Raw genomic sequence first — 25,532 nt, 5'->3', positions numbered from 1 at the left:
ATTCCCCAAATAATGGAACACCTTTGAAATCCTAGTTCTCAGCCTTTCTTCCTATTTTTCTTTTTAACTTCTTCAGGATCAAGAAGTGTTTTGCTAATTCCCTCACCTGTGTTGTGCTCCCTCAAACTTCTCCCCCCTCATTTTCCTATTGATTTTGGTGCATTTCTTCACCTATTTTCATGTTATAAGTGGATGAAACGCTCCTTTGAAAAGGAAGGCTTTGAATCCAGATATTGATGAATGTTAACCATTATGCCACAATGACTGTTAAGTACAAAGTTCCTTCACTGTGTTTATCATATTGTAAAATAGATACTTAACTTTTTTCATACTAGATTTTACTTTGCTAAGCATCAGCAATTCTAACTTGTACTAGTTCATATTACCTTTTATCCAATTTCCCTCTCCATCAATGGAGTGTTTGTAAGTTAATGAGCCAATAGTCACAAGGATGTATAGATGGATAGTCTGTGGTCCTGAAATAGGTTTTTTCTTTTTTGCTAAATAACTCATAGGACTTAAATGCTTAATTTGATCTTTACCTATATTAGATGTTGTAATCAGTTATACTAACCAGCCCATATTATTCAAAATATACTGTGCTATGAAACATAATGATAAATTTTATTCAGGAAACTAATTCTACATGTTAACAAGATAACCAGCAGGCTAATTTTTTTCAAAGTCATTAACTTTCCTTACATTGGGAGAGGGCCCAACAATCCTAGCTTAAGCTGAAGTTTATCTTTATTAGGCAAAATACTTTATCAAAGGTCTCGATACTTCTTCAATTTGAAATTAGGTCAATGAATTGAACATAACTTTTATTTATCATTTTCATTCTGATTATAGAAGAGCTAAGGAAACCAAAATGAACAACAAAGAATAGAAAGTCAACCTGACCAGTTTATTAGCTAGTCATTAGTGTTCAACGAGTCTGGAAGGAAAAAATAAACAAACCCTTAATTAAATAGGTCAGAAAAGGTACTAGGAAAGAAGGAAGAACAGATAAACATATCTTCCCAATTTAAAAAAAAAAAAAAGCATGCAACATAATGAAAAAATGTAGCAACTATTAAGTTATCCAAACTAATTTATTGACAATTCAAAATGTGACATATTTACAAGAAACAGCACAAGTTCTAAAATAATTTAACAATTTTCATAGATTTATAAAAGTATTGATAAATATTAGGAGACCCTGACAATTATCAACCACAAGAACATTTTCCTATGCTAATGAACTACCATAGTAGTTCTATAAAAAGTCCCAAAATGGAGCTAAACTTCTGCCTCCACCAAATATGTCAAATCGCCAATACCGAAATACTAAAATGAACATGCAAGGTAAAAGTTGTACCAAAGAAAGTTAAATTCAGGTTTAGAATGAAAACTGTTCTTCACAGGTATACTTTCAGAAATTTTAAAAATAACTACTATTTTTAATACATTAAACAATTTTAACTTGCTTTAAAACAGTTTAATTCTGTAATTAACTCTCATAGATTTTTGCCAAGAGAGATATAATATAGTACATAAAGATGGCCTGAGTGCTAGGAAGACCCTGGGTTCAAATCTCACTTCTCACACATTCTGACAGGTGACCAAAAGCAGTCCCACTTAACATTTCAAGGCCCAAAAGGCTATAAATTGGAGAACAGTTGTTGATCTGCATTGGTAGAGAGACTGGGAACTCTCTATACCAATGAAATCACAGGTCTGAACCAAAATCCAAAATTTCAAAAACTCTGACAAAGAAAATGAAAAGTTTACAAGTACAACTTTTATAAATGTTAGCTTATGAATAAAAATAAAAACCCTCAACAATAGTATCCTTTATCCATTTTGTTTTTTAAATTGTTATACTTAATTCTGGCAATTATGCAGATTATGTGACCCTTAGATATCACTATTTTAGTAGAAAACTTCAGTATCTCATAGACACGAAGTCAATTTGGAAAATGAAAAGAGACCCACATGACATGTTAACTATTAATTTGCAGAAAACAAGCTACTGCAAAATGGCAAATTTTAATCACAAAAATAGCAGCACATAAAATTCAAGATTGTTTGGTTAAAGCAAATGTTTTCAAAACTGAATCACAAAATGATACATGCTCAATTTAGTTCTACTATTAAATATCTGAAATTTAAAGATTCCTCAGAATTATTGTTCATATTTATGACATTGTATAATATAATGTATATCCAGAATTCAGTTTTAGAAATGTACATATTGCACAGCTAGGAGATGTAACATCAGTATTCTGACATCCCTAGCATAAGACATTATCTTAAATAGTTTAATACAAATTATACTACTCAAATACAATCTCATCCCAAAGTTTTAAACCAGTTAAGGTAGGGTCATGAACACATTGATCTCAACATGTTTAGAAATAAAATGAGAACACAGGCACTTTAATATAGATCATCAGTGACAAAAGTTACAAGCCACAACTGAATGACTAAGAGAGGTCATCAATTGTGTCTTTACATACAAAATAAACTTGAGGTCTTTCACTGATCCAAATATAGAAACAATAATTATTCACAAAATGTTGATAAGAAAAACCAAATCTCTCAAAAACTCATACCAAATAATGTAATTTTAAACACTGAACAAAGCAAGGCCTGATATAATACAATATAAAATGTATTTAGTTCAAATGTCTAGGATATAGTAGTTTGAGTTCCCATTTTTTCCCTTAACCCAATCCAACCAAAACCCTTATAAAGATGGTCCAATAATACCTGATGTGCAAAAGTGACTACTCACCTTAAGAACCAGTGCATTTTTTAAAAAGAAGGGGAAAAAAGGCCTAATTTTCAAAATTATCAACATTCTAAAGAAAATTTTGCAGCACCACAGACATACGATGCAAATGATATTAATGCTGATTAATTAAAAGGTATGGATATTGAAATACTTAAAAGAGGCCTTCACATCCACCTTTTTTTAAAGAAGACTCAATATAATAAGATCAATGTATCTCCTCTACCCATCAAAAAAATGAATATTTTTAATTTGGTATGTATGAAATGGCCAAATTTTCTTAGTAGGTGCTTACATCAGTATTTATTGAACTGAATTTAGATCCTTGGTACTGAAAAATATTCTTAATATTTTAAGAGCTTGGTTCTAATCTGGCATTCTCTAGATTACCTGGGATTACCAGCTTATAAGAAAAACAAGTCAGAGGCAGCACATTTCACGTAAATCTTTCCCAAATGTATTTTACCCTCTCCTTTCTTTCTTTCTCATCTTTGGCTAGAAGCCCCTATAAAAGGAAATCAAGCATTTAATTAGCAGATCCTTCTCTCCAAATGTTTCCCTTCTTACACATCACTAACTGGAAGGCTTGCATCATCCAGATCCACTAGGTCATTCTCTCTTTCCTGAGGGCCATTGTGATGCTGAGGTTTCGGCATGGCTTGGACAGTCACTTTGGAAGTTGGTTCTCTTGGAGTGAGAGTCTGGACCTTGAAGTTCCCTGGCTTGACCTTGGCAAAAGATTCGTAAAATCCTCGCTTCTCCAGGGTAAAGCTTGAGCCCAGAGAGTTGTGGCGAGAGGCTGTGGAATGTGAGGTGGCTGCTGTTGCACTGGCAGAACGGAGAGCATAGCTGGATTCTGAAGAACAGTTGGAATGCTCCTACAAAGAACAGTATTAGGCAAATACATCTGTTAATAACAAAGGCAGCAACTAAGTGTGAGACTGAAGAACAAAACATACACAGGCACACACAGGCACACGGACACATAAAGCGAAGCATGAGCCATGACAGCACAAATAAACAGGTGCTGTTCCAAAGCAATGCATTTTTAGGGGTGAGTAGATAGCAGTGAGAGCCAACAACCATTTCAGCTAAGAAACCAGTTACATATCAATATGTAGACATTGATATCTCACTAAAACTGGTCTTGGCAGCTCCAGAAGCTTTAAGGACTTTGCCAATTTAAGCTGGCCTAATTAGTTAAGTGTTCCATTAATAAGTGAAAACTGTATTTTAATGGAAGCCTAACAGTGATCTCATCTAAATAAAAACACTACATCCTAATTTGATGGGAAACATCCTCCACAAAAATGGAAAAATATTCTTTGCAGTTCAATCTAAAAACACAGACCAGAGAAATAAAATTCCATTTCTTTAGATTTGTTTGGTGGTGGTGTTTTTTTTTTTAATAAAGTGATATTACCTGACAATCTGAATCACTGGGTTTTTTCTTCACATAGTATTAAAATTATTAATTATGAATTTATATATATATATATATATATTAGTGATAATAGTATATAAGTAAAATATATATTAAAATAAATTTCATACATTTCTTAGTGAATTTCATTGGTAGATATGCTTAAATTTGCCATTCAGTTGGCTATAACTACATAACTTAAGCATACTATGTTCATTTACAATACTCATGGCTTTGAAAACAAAGGGCCAATAAAAATAACTCAAATATTAGCTTCCACATGATGATGTCATTCAATCTGTATTTTTAAACGTCATGCAGATTATGATAATATTCAGTTTATCAAGTATACATACATATATGAATTTGCACAAATTTGGTCATTAGGTCAGAAGTCAATTAGATATAAAAAGTAATGTAAATATTGGAACTCTCATGGGAAATAAAACTAATTTTATTAATTACTCTTTAAACTTTATCATAGTTTATCTATCAAGATGTATATTTTGTGTATCTTGACTAATGTATAGATTTCTTTGGTCAGTTGTCTAAATTTTTTGCAACATATATGAAACCTGATGACTGGTTAGTGTTGACAAAAGCAGTTATGGTAACTGCAAGAGGTAGTTTAGTTTAACTCAACTTTCTATGATAAGTAGTGAGTAGTGTGTCAGTCCTAGCCCTCTGTTAAGAAGGCAAATTTATATGAGAGCCCACATACGTGCTGCATTCACCAGTTCTTGATGTATACCTCGGTATACAAGGATTCGACAGCCTTCTGGCCTGCCGCATCTGGAACACAGTGCAAAGCTAAGATTAGAGTTAACCTATACTTAGGAGAGGGAGGAAAAGAGAAAAAGTGTTGCTGAGAAATAGGAATAGCTAGAATGCCCAATTTGCCCCCACCACAAAGCACAAACACCCTTCTCCAATTTTTTCTTGCCCCAACACCCATTGCTTTTGCAGAAAGACTCATACTTCAATGTTGCAAAGTTCACATGGAACATTAGGCAATAAAAAAATTTACTACTTAACATATGATCTCACTTTTACAAATAAAAAAATCTACATATCTGATCACTTAAATGTTGAACAAACAAAACCTGGTTTCTAAGTACTGATTTGTTTATAAGAAAAGTACTACCACCAGGAAATTACAAAACTCATGCTTAATCCACATTTGAGCAGTGATGATAGCATGATAAATCTACATGACACTATAAAAATTCTCTATAATTGGGGTATAATATTTGAAGAACAGTTGAGAAACTCTTTCACAGCAGAGTTCAGACTTTCTAATCACTAAAACAAATTATATTCCTTATCTATACAGGTTAAATAAATATTTGAGAATTACTACAAACAGAAAATTAGGATTTGAGTTTTTCATTTACTTGTTTTTTTAGTGTTTTTGATGAGGGGGAAAACCCATGTTGTATCTTTCAGTACTTATGCAGTATATGAAGCTCTAGACCTACCTAATTTGTCTCTTCGCATTAATAATTCTATTTTGAAAATATATTTTTAAAAATACTTTTTTAATCACTGTAAAGGCTGCATACCTATATTCTTTAGGCAAAGAACTTTATACCCTATGATACCCCTATGATACTGTTAAGTAAACATAGTCATGTTACATAGCACAAAAATAATTTAAAATTATCTCTATAAAGAAAAAATTCTACTGTTGTACATATAAATTAAGATAACCATACCTCCTCCTTTGTTTTATGGGTCTAGATATTGACTGAATACTGATCAAAATGCAATTTAAGGACGTGTTCTATCCAAGAAAACTCTACTGCATAGACAATTTTCAATTATCTTCAAGGACTTAGGACATATTAGGGCTATACATGCAGTCCCAAAAAGTCATAGTAGGTCCCCAGCAACAAAACTTTATTCACACAATTATATTGGAAGACTCACAAATTTGAAGGTATTTGGATTAAGATTCAACATACAAGATAAAGACCTCAGGACAGATATAAACTGGTCCTCAGGATAGTAAAAATTCCCTAGTAGTAATTGGCTAAATGAGTTACAAGTTTTCAAAAATCTGCAAATATGATTTTAGGCTAAGAATTAGTTGGTTGTACTAAAATTATAACTATTAAAATGTTTATCCTAAGACTTCCTAAGATCAATAGACCTGGAAAAACTTGTTTTCCTGATTGTGCATTTAGGACAATACAATGCACACAAAAAGGTACAAATACATAACACTAACAGAAAGCATTAAATTAGAAATGCATTATTTCTGCAAGTCTAGTTGGTATGACAGTTATCATGCAATATACTTTACTACAAGAAGACAAGAAGAATTAAGAGGAAGGAAAGGGTATACAACTTCATAAAATGGAAATACACTCTGGAAAGCAATAAAAACTCAGAAACATACAGAAGTTGCGGATCTTCCAGGTCCCCGTTGTGCTACTATGGCACCAGAAATTGCTTTAATCCAATTATGCATCTCCTCTGGGCTGTCTGCCTGAAAGAGGAGAAAAAAATATATTTTATCAAATTTTTCTCAAGAGAATCTTCTATCTTAATAAACTATCAGCTAACTTACCTTGTACCCGTATCAAATGCAATCCTGAACAAGCCATTCTCATCTTTGGGCCTCAATTTCTTCATTTGTAAAATAAGGAAGTTGTATTAATTGTACCATCTCTAAATTCCCTTCTGGCTTTCTATATTAAAGTCCAGATTTTGAGGAGCGAGTCATCACAGACATAAGGGCACATTTTCAGATAAACTTTATTTTATGAATTTCTTTAATACACAATATTGAGTAATCCACTATTATGTATTTTAATCTATGTATGACTACCCATTTTGTATTACTTTTATCCATATTCTCTAAAACTACAGGAAATTCAACCAATGTGCTGAGTTGGGTCTTTCTCGCATTATCTGTATACTGTGTAGAAACTAATGAAACTCAGGTTTCTTTTTGTTTTGTTTAACTCACACTAGATATGAGACTGATAAATTTTATTTCTGGTCATTAATTTTTCCAATGGCGATTTTTAAAAAAATAAAATAATAGTTTATTTTTTCCCCAATTAAATGTTACAATTTTGTTTTAAAAAAATTTTTGAGTTTCAAATTCTGTCCCACCTTCCTTCTCTTCCTTTTTCATTCTCTAAAGTATTAAGCATTCTGATATAGGGTATATAGTGTGTAATTATGTAAAACATTTCCATATTAGTTATGTTGTATAAGAAGACTTGAACAAAATTAATGAAAGAAGAAAGAAGAGAAGGAATAAAGTAGAAAGAGGGAAAGGGAAGGAGGGAGGGAAAGAGGGAGGAAAGGAAGGAGAAGGGAGAAGGAAAGAAGAGAAGGGAAGGGAAGGAGGGGGAAATGGAGGAAAAGTAGGAGGAATGAAGGAAAAGTAGGAAGGGAGAGAGGGGAGAGAGGAAGGAAGAAAAAGAAGGGAAGGAAGAAGGGAGAAGGGAGGAAGGGAGAGAAGGAGTAGAGGGAGGGAGGGAGGGAGAAAAAGAAGGGAAGGAAGAAAGGGAAAAGGGAGGGAGGAAGGGAAGGAAGGAGGGAAAAAAGCTAAGAATAGCCAAGTCATTCACAATTCATCATATACTATTGCTGTTACTGTGTACAACATTCCCCCTGGTTCTGCTCATTTCCTTTTCCATCTTTTTATTCACTGACAATTTTATACTACTTCTCCTACATAATTTTTCTTTTATGATGTTTTCTGGCTGCTTCTGGAGACCTCACCCCCATAACACCAGAACAAGACTTGCCTGTGGATGTCAGAAGATGGGATCAGACATTCTACCTTCTGTTCCTAAGCCACTTCTAGAGACTCTCCAGGTCATAAGCTAGCTTTGGGTCCTATTGATACCTGCTGGGGAGACTGGCCAGGAAATATTACCTGTTACCTTCTGATAAGATTATCAAACTTCCCAGAACATATATCTCTCTTCCTGCTCATCCCATTGAGGATGAGTTTTTGGAAGCCTCACAGAATACAGCAACATTTCCTACCTCTCCAGTGGACCTCTCCCCATCAGATTAGAATTATTTCCAATGGTTGGCAAATTCTTACCCACTTACCCTCCCCCCCAAAAGTCTATCTAATGTTGAAATTAATTTTTCATTAAATGTTTAGTAAAATTTCCACATTTTATGTCATGAGTATTGTTTTGTTTTCCTCTTTGGGTGTTCATTTGCAGTTTCTTCTAAAAATTAATTTTTCCCTAAAGAATGCTTTGATTCATCAAAAAAAATTTGCTAAGTTGTTTTGCTCTTGTCATTTTCATTAAATGAAATTAACAATTATTTCCATGATTTGTTTTTGGATGCGCCCATTTTAAAGGATGAAATCACTCTCCAAATAAGTTTTATTTTTTTCTGCAGTTTCCCTTCATGAAATATATATACATTATATAGTACATAAAATGTACTTAATATTTATAATTTGGGGCATTGTTTTAATATCAGGTAAATTTTTGTAAAGGTGCAATAAACTAGATATCTAAACAATAGATATCTAGTAATCAACAGAAAAGTAACAGATACTATCTTTTCTAAAATTCTCAGATTCCTTAACTTCTTATTTTTTGGTTAGATTTATATGTCTAAGGTTTGTAAAACTGATGTTCTTCAATATTATAATTTTACTGTCTATTACTCCCTTTAATTCATTTAACTTTTAATTATTTGGGTACTATTATCTAAGTACTTATATGCAAGTATTTTAGTATTAATATTACCTTCATCAATGATTTTTTAGCAAAATGTAATTTCTCTTTATCACTTTGACTTGTTTTTTTCTTGTTGCCTTGTCTAAGATCATGATTGCTAAAGCATAACAGATTTTGGCCTGGTCCCATGTTTTAACTGTCTTTTTTTTTTTCCCCAAGTGTTTTTTCCGCTGAATACAATACATTACTGGATTCTGCTTTCTAAACCAATTTTATGGAAGAGTCCATACTATTCACACTCATGGTTATAATCATAAATTCTATATTTCTCTTCATCCTATTCTCATACTTTCCTTTGCTTTTCCACCCACTCTTTAAAATGAAGATAATGAAAACAATATGGCAGAAACAATGTATTTGTGTTCCCCTGCTTTCTCTCCCTCGGTTTTCTCTATTACTCCTCTTTTTTCTTACTCAACCAGAACCCAATCACAGGTTCTTATTCTTTTCTTTTAAATCCTTTATTGAGACTTACCTCTGTATTAAGTGTTTGCTTTGCTTAGAACTAAAGTCTCCCTTAATCTGCTCTACCCCCCCCCCACTTCTCTGTAGAAATATCTTTTTTCATGCAATTATGGATGTATTTTTTGTTCATGTAATCAAAGAGTGAATTCAAGTGTCATCTTCTCCTTTTATTCCTTTCTCCTAGTCTGTGCAGACTTCTACTTGCACAATTATATAACTCCTCCCTTCCATCTGCCCCCTCAAGTATAACCCTTTAAAGTTTATTAAAACATAACAAAATACTCCCAAGGCTTTTTTTGTTTAATTAGACTGCTATAAGCCTTACTGGCAACAGCTCTAAGGAAACACATATAGTAGCATCTCCTCTCCACATTAGAATGTCATCAGTTCAATTTTGCTTAGGACCTTATGAATACTCACTTGTTTTAACCTTACTGTGTTTCTCTTGACTACCCTGTTTGTATTTCAAAGTTTCCATTCATCCTGATCTTTATTTCATTAGGAATGTTTAGAAGTCCTTTATTTCATTAAAAATCCATTTTTTTTCTCCTATAAGATAATGAGTTTGCTGATGGTAAGCTTTTTATTTTTTACCATCTTAAATGTAAAATTCTAAGCTTTCCACTACTTTAAAATGGTACCTGCTAAATCTTTTGTAATCTCAATAGTGGCAACCAGGCTAAATGTTTCTGAGACTCTTCATTTTAGGAGTTCTTTCAGAAGACAACTGGTAGATTTTTTCTATCTTCAATTTGTTCTACAACATGCAATCTAGGCAATATTTTTAATACTTATTTTTAAAATACCTTGTTCTAGATTTAGTTGAATGATTCTCCTTATAGTTGGATCCTAATTCTGATGTAGTTCAATTTGTGTTCTCTGATCTATTTTCTAAGTTGGCTATTTTTGCTATGGATTTTATTAAGACATACTTTACATTTTCTTCTATTTTCTACATATTGATTTAGTTTTAATATCACCTGTTTTCTTGAAGAATTGTTAGCTTTTATCTGATGCATTCTAATTTTTAATGATTCTACTGCTTGAATAAAGTTTTATCTTATTTCCAGCTATTAATTCTCTTCCAATTATTTCTTCCACAACTCTCCTTTCTTTACTAATTCTTTTCCCTAGCACTTACCTCATTTATAAAAATAATTTTTAATTAAAAAAAAAAATCTCCTGCTTTGTTTTTCCTAGGAATTCTAGTTGAACTTGTGTACAAGCTATGCTTTAATTTGAGGTTTCACCTAAATATTTTGAAGAATATTTCTCTTCTTCTGGATTTGTGTATTCCTGAACAGAAAAATTTGTGTTGTCCTAAACAGAACACCAAAATAGCTCTTTATAGCTTTTTGTTTTGTTTTCTCATTCTTCTAGCCTATTTCTTAATTTCAGATTCCGTGTAATGGGCCAACCTCTATGCAATGGTGAATGCAATGGTGGGGTCATATTCAATCTTCTTTTTTGTCTTCTTGGATCCTATTGTTTTCTCAGGATACTGAGTATTATGTAATCAAGGATATCTGGGATAATTACAGCAGAGGACTTGCAAATTTTCAATATTCCCAGAAAGGTGATAATCCAGGACAAAGTCCGAGTACTGTCTTCCTAGTCTGAGCTCTACAAATTCCTATCTTGGGTATTGGTCTGAGCAACACAATTATGGAGCTTTCCTCTAGTTAAAGAGTTCCAGCAGAGTACTTCTGGGCCCAACCACCATCAAATAGTTGGAAATCTCTATAGATATGTGTTTCCTGTCTTGACTATTCTGCTGCAGTCATCTTCTGAAGGAACTCCTAATATAAAAAAATCTCAAGAACATTTAGTCAGGTTCCATTATCTAGATCATAGATTTGTCAGGTACCATTTTAATCTGAGGGTCAATAATATCTGTTTTAACAACTTTTAAGGATGTACAATGCCGACAAATGAGAAATATCTTGTTAGAGGAGTCTTTAAGATAGAATTTTCACCTAGTTCTTTTTATACTCAACTAACCATAAAAACAGAAAGCTATCTGAAATTCTCTCGTGGTCTGTTGGATTATCACATATGAAAACTTGTCCGTTCCTCCTTATAATGGACCTTGAACTAATATGATCCTGATGTTTATAGAGTCTCCTCATAAAAATTCTACAGAAAGAGGGGAGAAAGGGTAAACAGATGAATAATTATGGTTGTTTGTTCAGTCACATTTTGGGGTAAGAATAAGATTCAATTTTCCCCCCCTATGCCTTTAAGCTCTTCCTCTTTCATACATGTCTAAAATCAATTCTTCATTATTTTAAAATTATATTGTCTCCAGTCCAAAGGTCTTTTGTAGATCTGGTCTAAAACAACTGTTTTTTCCTTTCTATTTTCTTTAATACCATTTCCATTTCCTCATGAAGCACATCGCGGTCTGTAATATTAAGAGTTCAAAATGTGGTAGGAGCACTGTCCTTAATGGTAATTATATAATTCTTTATAGATCTTTGTTTCCTCCCACCAATTTATTATATTCTTTACTATTTCATCTTTAAAGGCCCTTGAAATAACTTTCTTAATTGGGATCTCTGGACAACTTCTTCCAATGCTTCTCATTATTTTATGACTTGAATGATCAGATACAATGACTGACTGACTTGTAGTTTCATGGATGCAGGAAAGCCCCAGATGAGGAATGCCCTCTACCAATACAGAAAGATTTCTTCTCCTAAAGATACTGTATTATAAACTTGCCAATACCACTAAAAGTGCTCGTCATTATGTCACAGTGAACATTCAGTGACTTTCCTGGCCTCAATTTTTGTGCCAAAAGTACAACCTAAATCCACTCTTCTCTGAAGAAATCAACAGCTATCAAGAGGCAGCAAAGGAATTACAAAATTCAAATTCTAACAGCATTTTTTCCCATTGTAATGTAACTTTATTAATAATAGAAAGATTTAAAAAATAAAACAAAACAAAAAAAAGAAAGATTTTCTACTTCTTAAGCATTCATGTCGACAACAACCTTCCATACAAAATTTTTTCTTGTATTTGTGAAGTAAAAAATTTTAACCCTACAATGACAGACCCTAATTAACTAAATTAAATTAATAACTAAAAGCATTAATGTCTTATGTTTTCTCACAGAATCTCAAAATAACTGTCTTACCTGCACATAGAAGGTTCTAGACGTGGTTACAATTTCAAAGAGATTGTCCCTCATCATTATGTCACTGTGAAAACAAAATATCTTTCATCAAGTTTCAATAAGTAAACAGAAATCAAGATTTTTAAAAAACAAAAATTTCAAAAGAATAAAACAAATATTAAACATCAAAGTATTAGATAAAAGTAAACCAACTTAAACCAGCAACTATTATTTCAACTTTACTTCAGTTTTTGTCTTGCACAAAAGGGAAAGGGAATAAGCTTTTTTACAGTGAACTGGGCCAAGTGCTCTTCCAACATTTCATTTGAAGAAAAGAAAGATATGGCACAATTTTATATTACATTTATGATGCAAATAAAAAAGTTATGCTTAACAAGCTCAGTTTTCAAGTTATTATATAAATTCTTGATTATTTCTATTATTGTGGTCCAATCTGCTAAGTAAGCATACCTTCTTCCCCCTCCTCCATATGTCATTTCAGTTTCAAAGCTATTTCTATTTTATCATCAGCAGATCAGTAGAGATGACAAATTTATTCAAACAAGCTACATTTGCAGCACCTATGAATACTAAAAATAACTTAAAATATCAAATTTCCAAATCAAGTTGTCTAATTATAGACTATTCGTATTAAAATTATGTTTTCTAAAAGTTTAAATACGTTGGAAAGATTTCTATTACTCTGTTTTGTTATGAGGACCATGGAAAAATCTAATTCTTTGAATGTGGCTTTTAAAATAGATATGAAGTAAATGTCTCTATTATAAACAACTAAATGATGTAACTGCTAAAAATTTGTTTTTACTTAGCCTCTTTGCAGTTGGCTATCACAATCCAAAGACATATTATCTATTCCACTATGAACATTTGAACAGGATTTAAATTAGTATCGCTCACCTCTGTTTACATTCTTGGACTTTATGAACCTCCTTAAGTGGTATTATCCGGAGAGGTTCCTTTTCCTGGCAATAAGAAAACCATGTAAACCAACACATAACTTCTTTTAAAATCATGTTCAGAGTTACCTATTTTCCTTTGGAATCTATATTAAAACTCGATAAATCTTATTCCCATCCAAATTAGCCAAAATATGATAACTACAAATCCAATAGAAAACTCCATGTTTAGAAGAGAAAACTGGCACATAACTCTTCTTGTCTTATATTCCCTTTAATGAAAGCCTGGATTACTTTTAATCTATTAAATAATTAGGCTTTTTCCCTCTATAATACTAAAAGACTCGAAAGTGAAACAATGCAATTATAAACCATGATTCCAGAGGACTTTAGATGAAGCATTTTATCTATCTTCTGACAGAAAGATAAGACCCAGAATGATACATATATTTTTAGATAGTCAATAAAGAAATTTGCATTGCTTTACTATTACAAAGGCTTTCATTTTCTTTCTTTTTTTTTTTTAATGTTGCTTAAGGGGAGAAAGAAGAGAGAAGTAGGAAGGAAAGGAAAATAAATACTTATAAATTTTAAGAAATTAAAACAACTTGATTCTTTTGAGTATTGCAAACTTAAAATAATAACTCCCATTAAAAAGACATAACACATTACAAATATGTATAAACAAGTAGAATCAGAGTCAAAAAGATCTCAAATATATAAGTAGAAGGAAACTGGCTGGTCATGTAGTAAAGGGAACAATAACCAAAGGACAACCCCATATTCTTCACTTGTGTCATCATGAATCAAGAGAAGTGAGGAAGGTCCCCATCATACTGAATGGACCTCTAGTGGCAAACTTATAATAGAACAAAGAAGAACAAAAGCAGCCATGGATAAGCACTTTTCTCCAAATCCTGGGAGGTTAAGTCATGTAAAGACTATCCCCATTTTATAGTTATGGAAGGTGAAGCTTGGAAACTGGTTTGCCTGCTGTCACCTAGGTAGGAAATACCAAACTCACATCTCATTTTACTGCACCACATTATGCATAAAGCATCACATATAGTACATTTATAACGCCGAGTATAAAGTGCTTTGTAAACCGTGAAGTCCTAGATGATCATGAGACAGAAGTATTAGTTTGTCAAGAAATACAGACCACTCTTTATTTCCCAAGTTAAACTTTAAATTTAATTCCCTTTTTGGGGAGTATGGGGGTGGGAGGGTAGGACAAACCAGACCATTGTATACTACTTATAACAATGAGTTGCTTTAACGGAGTATATATCCACTTATGTTTAAACTAAATCATTAAGATATTTTCTAAATATACAAAACATAAACTAATTATTAAATATGTTAACAAATCTCATACTCTGTATTTTAAAATAAGATTATTTAAGTTGTCAAAGGATAGTTTTAGTTTTGGTTTACATGTCTGAAATTAAACATAATAGAAACATCTCCTGAAAAAATAGCAAAGAACTTAAAACAATAAGGGACAGATTTGACACCCTCAAATATTTCTCATCTATTTTTTCTAAACAGATTTATGAGCTGGGAGGAAAAAGAGGGTAAAAATAAGGAAACATAAACTTGTGTTTGACGTTGGCTTCTAGTAATGACTATTTTTTTCCCCTCCTGTAAACCTATCATCTTTCTTTTCTCTTTTTTCTTTTCTTTGGAAGGGTTAGAGAGGAAGGGGAAGGCAAAGCAATCAGGGTGAAATGATCTGTCCAGGGTCACTGTAATTAAGTATCAAGTGTCTGAAGCCAAAATTGAACACTCAGGTCCTCCTGTTCCAGGGCTGGAGTTCTAATCTAGGTTTATCTTTCAAATTTGGCTCTTCAAATATGTTTTGGTTTGGATGATTTTACTGGTATAGAGAACTCACACTGTAAAAATCCCCCTCATCAAAGGAAATTTGCAAAGGCCTCTGCAACTTAGTGCAAGAGAGCCACAGGGGAAGCCCTGGGGGTAGAAGCAGAAAGACCTGAAGTCGGTCTCTCCTGGCTCCATCTATTATGCCACGGCATCTTGCCCTTTTTGCTTACAGATACATTAATACAAATAACATTAGCAAAATAGATACAAATAACTTTCAAAAGTGGCATCTATCAAAGATGTGAATCCATTACTTAGAAGACCAAGGACCCAAAAGAAATAAGAAGTGTGGCCATTGCAAACAAGCAGAGGGAGAAGGACTCTAGATTCGTCATACAGGGAAATCCTGGGAGAGGAAATTCCCCCTCCCATGGTGGATTTCAGGCAAATTTGACACCTCTATTCTAGAGCATGAGATGTTAGAACTTGCTTAAATTCACACGGCTAGCATGTGTTAAAAACAGCTTTTGGATCTGATTTTTCTGACTCCAAGGCCAATTCTCTTCCACTATGCCAAATTGTCTCTCTTTCTAATTAATTTTTTTTAAAGACATTTTTGTGTCACAGACTCTCTGCAGTTTGATAACGCTTATAGACCCCTTCTCAAAATTATGTTTTTAAGTGAAGAAAAATTATAGCAATTAAAAAAAAAAACCCTCCAGACTCTGTGAAATCTATTTACAGACCACTGCTCTCCCCCTCCCGGGTCAGGAATGTCTGTTATACATATTTACTTTTTATATCAAAATTAGTAAAGGAAAAACATACCAGTTCAGATTTGAAGTAACCTATTGTATTTTCATCCAATTGAAAGTATCTTCGCTTCCAGTTCTTCATCTAACGGAGATGAAAACAAACAATAAGACTTTTGTTTCCAAGAATGTCAAATGTTGATGGTTACTTAATTATTCTGATATGCACACAAAAGTCAAAAATACCAAAAACTGAAAAACTTCTCTATTCTCATTAAGATACAAATGATATCTTTCATGTTACTTCAAGCCTGAGGTTTTAATAAAACTTAGAAAAGTAAAAGATGCTGGCTTGCAGTTCTTGTGATACAAATGGTTTGCAGAATTAACTGAAGTGGAAATTAAATGGGCTTTCCAAACTTTAATAAGCAGATTCCCCTCCACCTCCTCTTTCCCTACCATATACTATGGGAACAAATGCAGGAAATTAAATTACTATGTCTTCAGCCTTTCCATCTGAAGTAAAAAAATACTATCTACTTAGGTTACAAGAAAGCAATGACCCATTTCCTATTTTTCTTTGAAAACTTTTCTATACCTAGTACAGTATATTATTATATAAAATGGATTTTCAAGGCATATTAATTCCTGGTCTGGCTACAGATAAAGAAAAGAAGCACCAGGCCATTAGCTCTCCCTCTTGTTCCCTTCACGTTAGTGCTTACAACACTCTGAGGCCAAACCACGAAATCAATAATTCATCAACTGTTAACAAATTCTTAACTAGTCAGAGCTTCTCTATCTCAATAATCCCAAATTCCCAAGATACTATTATATAAACCCTGTTCTCCGTCACTGATCACACCTTTTATTTGTCTCCACTCAATTCCCCCAATGTCTACTCTAGGGCTACCAACTATTTCTAATGTGCCCTCTGAAATGCCTCTTCATCAGCAATACATTGGCTTTAAACTAATCTTTTCCTTTTTCCTTTCATCTTCTAGATCTCCCTGAATCCAGACTTGCATTCCAGCCCTGGTTCCATTTTTGTTCCTTTCTCCTGTTGAAATACTCCCTGCTCCCCCTGGCCATCTCCAGGGTCTCCCTCTACTGCAGAGGGGACCCCTCTTCCTAATCACACAGACTCACAAACCAGGGGCCATATGGGACGCCTCCTTCTCTCTCCCCTCATATCCAATCTGTTCCCGTATTACACCCACTTTGCCACAGAAAGATTTCTCATCTATGCCTCCTTCTGTCTGACACCATTCCCCATCCCGGTCCAGGCCTTCACTAGCTCGCATCTGAACCATCACACAATAGTTTTTGGCCTCCCCCATTTCGGTACCTCCTCCACCTAGCTATAAAAATATATTTCTATGGTCAGGTCTAACTATGCTCCATAAATTCTAGTAGCTCCCTATCGCTGCCAAGAGCAAATATAAAATCCTGTTTGGCCTCTAAAGCCTTCTAAAATCTGCCTTTCCCAGCCCCTACCCTCTCCATTTCCTTTCCCTTATGTCCCCTGTGCACTCTCCAATCCAGGGACCTGGCCTCCTTGCTGTCCCTCACACACAACACTTTCCCTCTGGACAGTTTCATTGACTGTTTCCACAGACCTAGGATTCCTTTGAGCCCTGACTTCTACAGGAAGGCTCTCACAATCCTTCTTGATGCCAGCTCCTTCTTCCCTGTTGTCTCCTCCACTCAGCTATCAGCAAGAGAGCAGGGGCTGTCTTTTGCCTTTCTTTATATCTCTAACTAGCACTTACCAAAGTGCCTAACACTTGATGAATGTTTAGTGACTAATAAAAAGCTACCATTTACAAATTGCTTTAAGAATGATCAATTGGAGGGGCAGCTAGGTGTGCAATTCAGGTCAGCACCAACCCTGAAGTCAGGAGGACCAGAGTTCCAATCTAACCTCAGACACTTAACATTTCCTAGCTATGTGATCCTGGGGACAAGTCACTTAACCAATTGCCTCAGCAAAAAACAAACAAACAAACAAAAAATGGTCAATTGCTTTAAGAATGGTCAAGCCCTTTCTGTTTTCTTGCTTAATCCACAATCTAGTAAAATCTGTGCTATTATCCCATTTTATAAATGAGAAAACTGAAGTCAATAGATTAAGAGACTTGCTCATAGCTTCACAGCTAGAAGTGCCAGAGGCAGGATTTGAACTCTTGCTGAGAGTAAGTCAAACATTATGTTTAATGTACCACTTAAGAGCCAAAGTGTTAGATGAATCTGAGCTGGATCCAGGCTTTTCATTACCATATGAGAGATAATTTAAATGGAAATGACTAAAAAACTTTTAAAATAAAATTATTCTAAACTTTTCTCACCTGTACCCTTTCATATTTATTACTGACAAAAACAACTTTAATTATCTTCTGAAAGAAGATAAAGAAAGTCCACACACACATGTGATATACTGCTATATTGCTTAAACTTTGCCATTAAGCACTTTTTATTAGATTCAAAAAGTAAACGCGAGAAGGGCCAATAAAGATCCCCTAAAGAATATTAAAATTTCCCTTTAAATGTTCCACTTAGAATGAATTAAAAGTTGAGATCTTGCCTGTGGCCCTCAGCTTCCTTTCCCCCAACCCCCTGCAGCCACAGCACTGACCCAAAGAAAATACTCTCCTTCCTTGTGCCCTCCCAACAACCAAAAAGACCACAACACCTACAGAGCTTCCTACTTCTTCTCAACACTTCTATTTGAGTTCTTGTATCTTGGAGCAAAAAGGCAAATGTGACAAAATTCTACTTAACTTTTAAAAAATAACTTGGATGAAAGCGTAAGCTACATCAGAAGATCTAGTGGCATAAGGAATATTTATTTTTCATGACCATCATTACTTACAGCAAGTTATTTAATTGGGTTTACTTACCACTGCCCCCTGTTTAACGCAATAACCCGCTTTGATAACTGCATTATCTGGAGGTGGTTTAGGAGTAAAGTAAGGAAGATGGCTTTGTGACCGTTTCAGATTATTCCTGTCAATATTGTCACTAGATTCATTTACTTCTTCTTTCTAAAATGAAACAAAAAAATGAAGAAGAGTTTTTTAAGGTCTTTTTAGCTATCCTGGACTGATGATGATGATCAAAAGATGATCCTCATTTTTTAGCTATCTCATAGGTAAGATGATCCTCACCTGATAGAAAGGTTTTCAAATAGTGATCCTCACTGTTAAAACACAGGTGTTTTAATATATATTTTCAATTGTTCAATTTTCAATTTTCTTTCTTAAATTTCTTAAATCCCATCTCAATTTTACTTAGATGAATATCAGATTTTAGATTAAGATTTTCCTAGTTAATCCATAACACAGACCAACGGATATTATTTCCTAAAATCCCTAAAACTTAACATGAAAGTCTTAAGCCATTTTCAAAAGTTCTTCTATTTCTCAATCCAGAAAGCTCATCATCATCTAAATAAACTTTACTTGATTGAATATTTTGTTATCTCTTTATCCATTTTCTTTCTTATCTCCTTGATGGAAACAAAACAAAAAATTGAAATTAAATAAAAGCAAACAAAACTTATTCACTTTATGCATTCATTTAGAACCAGGCATCATTTAAAATGGTAAAGGGGAAATAAATTTGGACTTCTTAAAATTTATTGCCCGGGACTCTAAAAACTAATTCACATCCATCAAAATCATTACTTCTATTCAAAATTAAAACATTCAAGAACATGAAGTATTCGAGTTTCCTAACACAAGTATAGACTAAAACCTTTCCCCCTCACTTTAAAAGCTTGACAAAGTACAAAGCTGTTAGAAGTATAATCTAACTGCATCTTTAAATCTGTAAAATCATGTTAGCTCATTATTTCTATAAAAAAGATCATGTAATTTTGGGCTGGGCTCAACAAACCCCTAGAGAAGATCAGGCAGAGCAGGAATTCTCTTTGTCAGTCACTTTCATCTGCCAAAAAACTTGAAAAATCTAGTAGGTAACAAAACTTGAGTTATTATTGGGTTTCCAAAGTTTCAGGCCTCTAAATAAATGATACTTTCCATCCCTTTTTTTTTGTGGTATATCATTAAAGAATATTAAAATATCAACACTGGCCAGGCCAAAAAGCCCTTACTAAATCTTTGCTTTTTCTGAAACTAATAATTCCACATGAGTTGTAAAGCGTATCATATACTATGAAGCAATACAAGGACTTTAAGTTACTAGATGTAATTTCTTTTTTTTTTCCTCCTGAGACAATTGGGGTTAAGTGACATGCCCAGGGTCACATAACTAAGAAGTGTTATGTGTCTGAGCTCAGATCTTCCTGACTTCAGAGCTGGTGCTCTATCCATTACACCACCTAGCATTTACAAGATGTAATTTCAACGAAACATTCAATAGTTACAAAAAAATACAACACCTAAGTAACAAAAGTTCATCAAATATGCCTATCAATAGACAACAAATATCCACATATTAGAATCACTAAATATTTAGACTGCACATCAAAATAAAATGATTTTCCAACCATTCCAAAATTCACAGTTCCTATTATTCTTTTGAAGCCCGTCTTCCCTTCAGAAGAGATGCCATTTCTTGTCTAGGGATAATTATGTCTGTCAGAAACAAAATTCAGGGCTTTCATATCATAGACTTTTTTCATTTAAACCTACTGAAATAGAAAATGAATGGATGCCCATCAATTGGAGAATGGTTGAGTAAATTGTGGTATATGAATGTTATGGAATATTATCATTCTGTAAGAAATGACCAGCAGGACAAATACAGAGAGGATTGGAGAGACTTACATGAACTGAGGCTGAGCAAAATGAGCAGAACCAGGAAATAATTATATACCTCAACAACGATACTGTATGAGAATGTATTCTGATGGAAGTGGATTTCTTCAACAAAGACAAGATCTAACTTAGTTTCAATTGATCAAGGATGGACAGAAGCAGCTACACCCAAAGAAAGAACACTAGGAAATGAATGTAAACTGCTTGCATTTTTGTTTCTTCTTCCCAGGTTATTTATACCTTCTAAATCCAATTCTCCCTGAGCAATAAGAAAACTGTTCGGTTCTGCACACATATATTTTATCCAAGATCTACTGTAATTTATTTAACATGTATAGGACTGTTTGCCATCTGGGGGAGGGGGTAGAGGGAAGGAGGGGAAAAATCGGAACAGAAGTGAGTGCAAGGGATAATGTTGTAAAAAATTACCCTGGCATGGGTTCTGTCAATAAAAAGTTATTTAAAAAAAAAAAATAATAAACCTACTGAAAGCGCTCCTCAGAAAAACAAGTGAACTGGGCTTATACCCCAAAGAGATACTAAAGAAGGGAAAGGGACCTGTAGGTGCCAAAATGTTTGTGGCAGCCCTGTTTGTAGTGGCCAGAAACTGGAAAATGATGGATGCCCATCAATTGGAGAATGGTTGGGTAAATTGTGGTATATGAATGTTATGGAATATTATTGTTCTGTAAGAAATGACCAGCAGGATGAATACAGAGAGGCTTGGAGAGACTTAGATGAAATGATGCTAAGTGAAATGAGCAGAACCAGGAGATCATTATATATTTCAACAACGATACTGTATGAAGATGTATTCTGATGGAAGTGGATTTCTTCGACAAAGAGATCTAACTCAGTTTCAATTGATCAATGATGGACAGAAGCAGCTACACCCAAAGAAAGAACACTGGGAAATGAATGTACTGTTTGCATTTGCATTTTTCTTCCCGGGTTATTTTTACCTTCTGAATCCAATTCTTCTTGTGCAACAAGAGAACTGTTTGGTTCTGCACACATATATTGTATCTAGGATATACTGTGCCATATTTAACATGTATAGGATTGCTTGCCATCTGGGGGAGGGGATGGAGGGATGGAGGGGAAAAGTAGGAACAGAAGTCAGTGCAAGGGATAATGTTATAAAAAATTACCCAGGCATGGGTTCTGTCAATAAAAAGTTATAATTATTAAAAAAAAAAAAAAAAAAAAAGCTTTTAAAAAAGAAAAAATAAATCTGAAAAAAACAAAACAAACAAACAAAAAAAGAAAAACAAGTGAAAAAACAAAATCATCAGTATAATTTGCAATGCACACAAAATCTTTTAATAAGATGAGGAAGAACTGGCTAATTTTATATTGGCACTATAAAATTAATTTAGAAATTAGTCACAGAGAAGGAAAAATATTATTAACTTCAGATTATTTACCTGAGTTGGTGTTATAATAGGCACACCTCCCACAATTTCTGTCCTGTAAGACACCTGCTTTTTTCCACCTGGAGCTTCAACTTGGCGAATTAAGCTATCAGAATGAGACTGTGGATCTGATTGCTTTGGTACCTAAATTAAAAAAAAAAAAAAAAAGTAATTATGAAAATATCTCCTAGCTAAAATTTTTAATTAATAACACATTTTCCCTCAGTCAAATCCTATCATGAAACAGAAGTAATTTTGAGATCTCAAAGTATGCCAGTAGAACACAAGCTAAGCTGCATATTCCAACAAGTGACTAAATGCCTATTCTTGGAAGATGAGATGTTCAGCAGTAATGGCTGGTCAACAAATGATGATTTTTTGCCATCCTGAACAATTCATAACAGCTATCTGAAAAGGCACAAAGTTTTTTTTTTTAATCTTGTCACATTAATAAAATCATAAATTCTTGAAGACACCTTGGTGATGCAGTGGGTAATGTTCTTGATAGAGAATCAAAAAGAAGTGAGTCTGAATAGTCTCAGACACAAGATTGAATAAGCAATTTAACCCATCTACTTCAGTTTTCTCATCTGAAAAATGAAGGATGACTGAATATAGCATATATTCAAAAAGTGTTTTGCAAACCTTAAAATGTCACATAAACGCTAACAATCATTATTAAACATTTTCATATGATAAAAATATACAAAGAAGTATATTCAATATTACAGAATATTTGAGAGTAATCTACCCAATAAGCCTTTGGATTTGGGGGTGGGTGGGTGATGAAGATGGAATAATATATTTACATATCTTTTTAATTTTTCAAACAAATGGTAAAAAATGTACCCTAAAAAATTCTTATTAAGAATTGGGATAAGGCAAAAAAAAATATTTTATAATGAATATGAAATTCATTCTTAGAATTTAGCAATTAAAATCCCAACAAATTTTCTGATGTGTTGAACATTTTTATTCCGTATTTAGTATTTTGTATGACTAAAGTCTCAAAATAAGCTGGTTTGGTAATGGAACCCTCAAGTAAACATAATTGCCATATATGCCACAATAGTATGTGTGATTTGGAATGGACTTTCAAAGTTCATTCCAGTTCAAGTACAAATGAAACACTGAAGCCAAACTCCCACAGCTGAATCCTGCAGAGGCAGTACTGTAATTTAGGTCTCCTGAATGGTATCTTACAAAATGTCCATCTAGTAGAATGTCTGTCATCGACCCAGTACCACTCAAAACATTTCAGCAATATACAGATGCTATAGTTATATATATTTATATTTAAATATATTTATAGTTATATGTTACTTGGTGCTTTTCTTGATGCTTAAGGAAATTCCAAGATATGGATGATATAACCTTAGCCCTTACAGAATTAAACATATACAAATATACTAGAAAACAATATTAAAGAGTAATAAAGTATTAAGAGATCATTTCTGTCCGTAATCTCCGATTTCCCCCCACCTCCACCCATTCCTTATATTAAGCTAAAAAGTTTTGTGGAATGTTACCTCCATAACTGCTATATGTGTTACACTGAAAAGTTTATATAGTCAGTAGAGTTTATTCCTTAAAATTGCCACTGAAAGAGGTACCAAGCATTTTTCTGTTCTTTATGATTAGAAAATATATGAAACATTATAGAATGTTTTCATTCTTTAATATTTATAATGTATTTAATATTTTATTAATATAAAACTTTTTTTTAAAGAAATGTAACTTCATTTTACATGTGTTACATAAAAAATATATGTAGGTTGTCCCAAAAGGCTTAGAGAAATTTTAACCTTTAATAACTACAGGAGTATGTTATAAACTTACCCTAAAAAAAATTACAATTTTAGTTATTTCTTTAACGTTTATTTAATTTTGTGAATTGTAAGTAACATTTGCAAAAAAAGAGTACTGTCATTATATATTAAGTGTGACAGATACTATCTCAAACTGGCCACCTCAGTCACCAGATCCATCTCCATTAGACTTTTTCTTGTGAGGTCACATCAAAACTCTTTTTAGGTATCGAACCTCATTCTTTGGACAATTCTAAGGTTAGGATTACACATGTAATCCTTTTAGTCACTGGGCGGTATTTGATGAAAGCTTTTACAAATCTTTAAAATCAAAAAGTGATATATAACATAAAATGATGGGTATGTCGAATAAAAAAAAATAAATTTTTTTTAAACTTTTTCAAGTTTCAAAAATTTTTGTAAATCTGTAACATCTACACAGTTTAACTTACTTAAGCTTAAAACCAAACTAACACTTTTAAGACACCACAGTGTTGCTGCTTTTTTGACTCATGGTATAGGATCAAAGAAGGTTTGATGGAAAAGACATCATCCCGTCTGGGTATGGATGGACTGGTACAATTTCAACAAGCAGAAGTGACAGAGGCACAGGAAGAAAAGCACAGGTAACGATGGTTTGAGTTGGGGCTTAGATTGGTATTCAGAATGTTTTGATGGGCTTTACAACAAGTATCAGTTTAAATAAGGGTTTGCACAGTGGAACAGGTTAGGTTCACAAGACAGAATAGTCAACTATAGCAATTTAGTGTTTGACAAACCCAAAGATCCTAACTTTTGGGATAAGAATTCATTATTTGACAAAAACTGCTGGGATAACTGGAAATTAGTATGGCAGAAATTAGGCATGGACCCATACTTAACACCATATACCAAGATAAGATCAAAATGGGTCCATGATTTAGACATAAAGAACGAGATTATAAACAAACTGGAGGAACATAGGATAGTTTATCTCTCAGACTTGTGGAAGAGGAAGAAATTTGTGACTAAAGATGAACTAGAGACCATTATTGATCACAAAATAGAAAATTTTGATTACATCAAATTAAAAAGCTTCTGTACAAACAAAACTAATGTAAACAAGATTAGAAGGGAAGCAATAAACCGGGAAAACATCTTCACAGTTAAAGGTTCTGATAAAGGCCTCATTTCCAAAATATATAGAGAGCTGACTCTAATTTATAAGAAACCAAGCCATTCTCCAATTGATAAATGGTCAAAGGATATGAACAGACAATTTTCAGATGATGAAATTAAAATCATTACCACTCATATGAAAGAGTGTTCCAAATCATTATTAATCAGAGAAATGCAAATTAAGACAACTCTGAGATACCACTACACACTTGTCAGATTGGCTAAGATGGCAGGAAAAAATAGTGATGTGTTGGAGGGAATGTGGGAAAACTGGAACACTGATACATTGTTGGTGGACCTGTGAACGAATCCAACCATTCTGGAGAGCAATCTGGAATTATGCCCAAAAAGTTATCAAA

General features: G+C 33.4%; 1 protein-coding gene across 3 annotated transcripts in view; it reads right to left on the bottom strand.

Moving 5' to 3' along the window:
• Window positions 1-1,076: 1,076 nt before the first annotated feature.
• PLEKHA1 (pleckstrin homology domain containing A1) overlaps window positions 1,077-25,532 on the bottom strand; it is an 81,046-nt gene continuing 56,590 nt past the window's right edge. Inside the window, exons 6-13 of one of the 3 annotated variants that reach the window (XM_031955991.1) lie at window positions 22,220-22,351; window positions 18,912-19,055; window positions 16,088-16,156; window positions 13,434-13,498; window positions 12,537-12,600; window positions 6,601-6,690; window positions 4,951-4,991; window positions 3,307-3,654 (exon numbers count right to left, since the gene is read on the bottom strand). In XM_031955991.1, the coding sequence (XP_031811851.1) occupies window positions 3,444-3,654; window positions 4,951-4,991; window positions 6,601-6,690; window positions 12,537-12,600; window positions 13,434-13,498; window positions 16,088-16,156; window positions 18,912-19,055; window positions 22,220-22,351 (816 nt within the window). In that variant the 3' untranslated portion in view covers window positions 3,307-3,443. Of the gene's footprint in view, window positions 3,655-4,920; window positions 4,992-6,600; window positions 6,691-12,536; window positions 12,601-13,433; window positions 13,499-16,087; window positions 16,157-18,911; window positions 19,056-22,219; window positions 22,352-25,532 lie in introns of all 3 variants that reach the window. The other 2 variants (XM_031955990.1, XM_031955989.1) reach the window with 2 other exon arrangements.

The sequence above is a fragment of the Sarcophilus harrisii genome, chromosome 2 (genome assembly GCF_902635505.1).
Source record: "Sarcophilus harrisii chromosome 2, mSarHar1.11, whole genome shotgun sequence".
In the NCBI taxonomy this organism is placed as follows: Eukaryota; Metazoa; Chordata; class Mammalia; order Dasyuromorphia; family Dasyuridae; genus Sarcophilus; species Sarcophilus harrisii.
This window is presented reverse-complemented; position numbering and strand designations above follow the sequence as displayed.